General features: G+C 48.8%; 1 protein-coding gene across 1 annotated transcript; it reads right to left on the bottom strand.

Moving 5' to 3' along the window:
* Nucleotides 1-1793: 1793 nt before the first annotated feature.
* Nucleotides 1794-3505, bottom strand: LOC128722611 (protein Wnt-1-like). The gene is made up of 6 exons (XM_053816285.1): nucleotides 3209-3505; nucleotides 3012-3132; nucleotides 2525-2796; nucleotides 2267-2413; nucleotides 2070-2185; nucleotides 1794-1995 (listed from the first exon to the last, which is right to left on the bottom strand). The coding sequence occupies exons 1-6, from the start codon at nucleotides 3503-3505 to the stop codon at nucleotides 1794-1796; spliced, it is 1155 nt and encodes a 384-aa protein (XP_053672260.1).
* Nucleotides 3506-3753: the final 248 nt, after the last annotated feature.

Here is a 3753-nt window from a genome sequence, read left to right as displayed (position 1 = left end):
ACTCATTGCCGTCAGGTTCGGTGATCAAATTTTGTGATTAAAACAGCCTCGATCAACCGACCACAAGCAGCATTATTACAGTACTAATACCGACGACACAAGCTAACAATCTAGAAATCCATTACATTTAACTATTGGCCCGAAGAAGCTAGGCGCAGCGAGCAACAGCACCACATATGAATGATGGATTGCGAACGGGAAAAAACGAAGCCCAAAAGAAACCCAAAAATATAACAAAACGATCAAGATCAAGAAGAGGCGTGCGAGAAAAAGACCGCTAGGGAAGAAGAACGAAAAAAAAAAGCTCGGATAAGATGAGAGATGCCCTGTAAAATACTAACTTCATGAACAATAAAGTATGATGAAATAAAACGTAATCCCCTATTGGTTCGAGGTTAAGGAAATGCCGAAAAAAGGCGCGTAAAAAAGAATAGAAACACAGCCTGTTTGAAAGCGACATCAACCATCTTCCAGTCGAGGTTCGTCGCTTGTGCGGTAATTGAAGTCTTTCCCGTGGCACGCGACCAGCGCTGGAGCAATTGGAGCTAGTTCGGTTCGGTGACTACAACGAGCGTGTAAACGACGAACCCGGACAAATATTCATCGTTTGTTTGGTTTGTTGAAAGGGCAATACTTTATTTGTCGTACTGTAAGTTTTGTTTTAGCCATTATTACACATTACAAAATAGATTATAAACGGAGCCGAGGGGATGGGTGGGGAGGGAGGCAGAAGGAGACGAACGCCAATTCGTGACAGATGGCCGTATGGTTTTCAGAGTGCTCGGAGCGGGAAATTTGTGCTTTAATGTAAGCCATCAACACGTGCACCACACACCTATAGGTGATATGCACTGGGGGGGCCAATGGAAACTAATAAATAATTAATACACATGATCCTCGTCCGTATATGTTACGGGAAAGCGAAAACGGGACCGAGGGGAAATCGGTTAGTACAGCGTTTCGTTTCATTCGAGGTTGGTTCGTTTTTTTCACTCTCTACAAATCATCACCTCGGTCTCCTTCTCCTCGTTTTGCCCACGCTTACGCCTTACGCTAGTCGCTTACCGATATATTTAAAGAAAGTAATAATGATATTAATAATACAACAAACACCCGGCCGCAGCGCGTCGTCTTGGTGTTTGGTTTATTGCTAAATAAAATTTAAAAAAAACCATCTCTAAAATGAAATCACAGAAATTCAAAATGCGTTTTCTACTACACTAACCCTAACACCATCCTACAGGAAAGGATGTCCTTTTACGTGCGGTTCACTACGGGGTGGTTTTTTGTTTCCTCTATTTTTGCCGATACGCAAAACGATTGGCCAGAGATGACTTGAACTTAAATGCACGTTTTCTGTTAAACTTGTTTTCGTGTGACAATTATTTGATTTCGCATTTTACGGATACGCTTCCTTCGCTTCACGGGAACACACGCTACAACGACGTGTATGATGGGAAATTAGCGGTATATTCGTTGGCATTTGGTGAGCAAAGAGGCCACGAAATAAACGAAATTCCAGTACTCAAGCTGAATGCATTTCCCATGTTCAATGACGGCATTAATGTACGATTCCCTCACGGACGACGATGATGATGATGACGGGAGGTAATGTTGCGTGACGGATGGTGATGAGATGCTTCGATGTTTGAATAAATAGTTACACATTTCGTATGGTTTTTCAATTTCCTCCTGTTTCTCTACGGTGTCAGGGTTCGCACCCTCCCTGCAGGGACGGCTCATGATGGACTCTCTCTCTGTCTCTCTCTATCTCGCTCTTAACTTGGCTATCCTCAATTGCAGATGTGTTCGTCCTTGCGCATGCTGCACTTATCGCACTTGACCGAGCAGCACCAGACGAACTTGCAGTTGCACTTTTCCTCCACGTTGCGGATGCGCGTCTGGTAGCCCCGGCCGCAGCACAACAACCGGCAACCCTCGATGCCGTACGACGTCCGATTGCAGAACCGTCCACGGGTGCTGAAGATGCCCAAGCTGAGGAAGGAAAAGCCACAGGTCGGTGTTAGTTGTTACTGCAGGATCGTGGTCGACCGAACCACGTCTAATACCTCTCATTTTCCTCGCAATAGTTGGGCGATTCGGCAATGTACACCAGATCGGACTTGTTCACTTCCTTGTACTCGGGATCCTTGCGCTCCAGCTTCCTAATCATGCCCTTGGCGGGCTGCTTTGTGGGATTGGGTAAGCAATGTACATGAATGGAAACTCCTTCTAAATCGCCTCCCAATGTTCTCCCTCGACTTACCTTAACCTGCGCCGCGGCATCGAACATCGAACCGAGCGTGTCGGCGATCAGCTTCATCGAGGGTAACCGCCTCCAGCAGACGCGCGTCGTGCACGAACCGGACATCCCGTGGCACTTGCACACCTTCTCCATCTTCGAGCGCAATATCTGAAAGCAAAACCACGCACACATGAGGCACAGTGCAGGCGAACCATCGCTCTATCACCTGAGGACACTAGCGGGCATCCGAACGGACGGTTTCCCGGCCAACTTACGTACTCGTCGTGCGGCCTCGTTGTTGTGCAGGTTCATCAACCCGAAACTGGTGGTGCGGTTTTCCTGTGGATCGGTGAACAGGCGCGCCTGCTTGATGCCGTAGTGGATGTCCTCGGAGCAGCCACCCCACGTCCATTTGCTGTGCTTCTTGCGGATCTTCTTCTGCATGCGATCGCACTGGCAGGACGACAGTTCGCCCTTGGTGCAGAACCGTGTGATTGTCCACGCGAGCGATGCCGAGTTGATGGCGCTTAGGTAGGCCGTCTCGCGGTTGCCTGCGAGTAGAGAAAGTTCCATGATACGAGTGCATGATTTCAGAAATAAGCCAATACCACACAATTGTCACTTTGACGTGCGAAATTATCTAGTAGGCTTAACGTGCCACTAAACCCCAACTGTTATACGCACACAATTGTTATACGGGAAGGTGTTTTTTTTTCTTTCTAAAGGCTATCGTTTTCGTAAGGAGACTCAAAAAACATTACTATACCTTTATCGTCAAAATTTCCGTAAAAAATGCCAGAACCACGCTTCGCCGAACAATTCCAGCGGTTGTTCTGGAAGTACGATTGGCACTCATGTTTGGCAGTGTTGGCGGCATGAATGATCACCTGCGAAAGGGACAACAGAAAAACAAACAACCGTAGAATTTTATACAAATCATTGTTCCCGCTTGCCCTCGTTTACCTTCAGCAGCTCCGGATTATCGTAGCAGGACTCGCGCTGGTACGCCGTGAAGAAGGCAGTATCACCGCACAGCTCGTAACTGCGATTATCCCGATAGATGTGGGCTGACTCCAGCGATAGGTCGGCGATACGCCACCAGCTTCCATCGACGAACCCGCTGCAGTACAGCAACAGCAGCAGCAACGGTTGCAGGATGCGCCGCGGAAGGACACGATCGGCTGGTGGTAGTAGTGTGGCGGCACACGCCGGAAGTGACAGTCGGAAGCCAAACGGGCGTTTCTCCCCTTGCTGGACCATGGTGTAAGGGGGTGTGGGGGAGGGGCCCTTTTTAGTGGCGTCCCCACGTCCGGGAAACACTGGCTGAACCGGTTCGATCTGGATGGGCAAAAGGACGCCGGCTGTTCGGTTGGCTTTGGTTCGGATTCCAGACCCTCTAGTGCAACCTTCGCATCGTTGCGAGCGGGCCTCCCTCGTTCGAATCCTGTCGCCTCAAACTCCTGCTCACGGGGGGATGAAAGGAAAAAAGCCAGCAAAACGAAATGGTC

The sequence above is a fragment of the Anopheles nili genome, chromosome 3 (assembly GCF_943737925.1).
Source record: "Anopheles nili chromosome 3, idAnoNiliSN_F5_01, whole genome shotgun sequence".
Taxonomy (NCBI): Eukaryota; Metazoa; Arthropoda; class Insecta; order Diptera; family Culicidae; genus Anopheles; species Anopheles nili.
The sequence above is the reverse complement of the archived record's forward strand: the minus strand, read 5'-3'. Positions and strand labels throughout refer to the sequence as shown.

What these genes read in the sequence shown, in the direction of transcription:
- LOC128722611 (XM_053816285.1), bottom strand. Translation starts at nt 3,505, where the DNA reads ATGGTCCAGCAAGGGGAGAAACGCCCGTTTGGCTTCCGACTGTCACTT. An exon ending in ATAATCCGGAGCTGCTGAAG is followed by an intron (nt 3,133 to 3,208) that starts GTAAACGAGGGC and finishes TCCCTTTCGCAG; the next exon opens with GTGATCATTCATGCCGCCAA. An exon ending in TATTGCGAGGAAAATGAGAG is followed by an intron (nt 1,996 to 2,069) that starts GTATTAGACGTG and finishes TTCCTTCCTCAG; the next exon opens with CTTGGGCATCTTCAGCACCC.